Source organism: Lepidothrix coronata, unplaced genomic scaffold, assembly GCF_001604755.1.
Source record: "Lepidothrix coronata isolate B3197 unplaced genomic scaffold, Lepidothrix_coronata-1.0 Scaffold493, whole genome shotgun sequence".
NCBI classification, from domain to species: Eukaryota; Metazoa; Chordata; class Aves; order Passeriformes; family Pipridae; genus Lepidothrix; species Lepidothrix coronata.
Window position 1 is genome coordinate 25,226 of NW_016690673.1, and position 1,378 is coordinate 26,603.

The 1,378-nt window shown below is 31.5% G+C and overlaps 1 protein-coding gene across 1 annotated transcript in view; it reads right to left on the bottom strand.

Annotated features, from left to right (window-relative positions):
* LOC108510126 overlaps positions 1–1,378 on the bottom strand; it is a 22,160-nt gene that overhangs the window by 19,849 nt on the left and 933 nt on the right. The window contains exon 2 of the mRNA XM_017839818.1: positions 1,128–1,370. Coding sequence (XP_017695307.1) covers positions 1,128–1,370 — 243 coding nt within the window. The remainder of the gene's footprint in view (positions 1–1,127; positions 1,371–1,378) is intronic.

Here is a 1,378-nt window from a genome sequence, read left to right on the forward strand (position 1 = left end):
GTAATATATGTATTAATATGTAATATATGTATTAATATGTAATATATGTATGAATATGTAATATGTGCATTAATAGTAATATATTATATTGTGTATTAACATCTCTAATACACTCTGTTTTATATTAATATCTTACATTATATATTATGTTGTGTTCATCTATGATACAATGTTGGATAATATACAACATACTGCATTATAACACTGACTGACACAGATAAAATATATATTATAATATATCAATATTATAATGCAGTATAATACTATTATATATTATAATGACTGACTACTACATATTACAATATATCAATATTATAATGCAGTATGTTGTATATTACACAACATTGTATCATAGATGAACACAACATAATATAGAAGATATTAATGTAAAACAGATGTAGTGTTTGTAGACATTAATACATAATGTAATGTATCGATATTAATACATATATCACATATTCTATTTTAGATATTCGATGTTATTATATAATATAAAATATTTACATTTATAAAATTCATATATTTATATATTTTATATATATTTATAATGTTTATATAGTTATATATTTGTATATTTATATATTATATAGTTATATATTATTTATTTATATATTATTTATTTATATATTATTTATTTACATTTATAAAGTATTTACATTTATAAAATTTATATATTTGTGTATTTATATTTATTATATATATTTATTATATATTATTATATTATATTATATATTATATAATATTATATATATTTATATATTTGTATATTTATATATTTACGTATTATTTATTTATATATTATTTATTAACAGTTATAAAATTTATATATTTATATATTATTTTTATATTTATTTATATTTATATATTTGCATATTATTTATTTCCTTTTATAAAGTATTTAAATTTCTATTTATATTTTATATATTACATTACATTTCATATATACTACATTTTTATATATTATATACTAGATTCTATAGATGATCTCTATTATTTCTAACACGGATTTTAAGGCCGTTCCCGGGCCCGGAGCTCCCGGGGCGGGGGGAGCGGGGGGACCCTCAGCGGCCCCCGGGTGGGTGGAACGGGGGGCAGCGGGCTGGGGGGCGGGGGCGGCCGGGCCGTACCTGTTGAGGTGCCCCCAGTTGGCGAGTTTCTGGGCGGTGGAGCTGGCGGGGACGAAGCTGTGCAGCTCCACCATGGCGGGGAAGAAGAACTTCACCACCTCGGCCGCGAGCACTGCGGGGGCACAGCGGGCGGCGCTGGGGGGGCGGCACCGGGACCCCCCGCCCCGCCCGAGCCGGGGCACCCCGGGGCCCCCCCGGCCCTTCCCGGGGCACCCCCGGCCCCTCCCGGGGCACCCCCGGCCCCTCCCGGG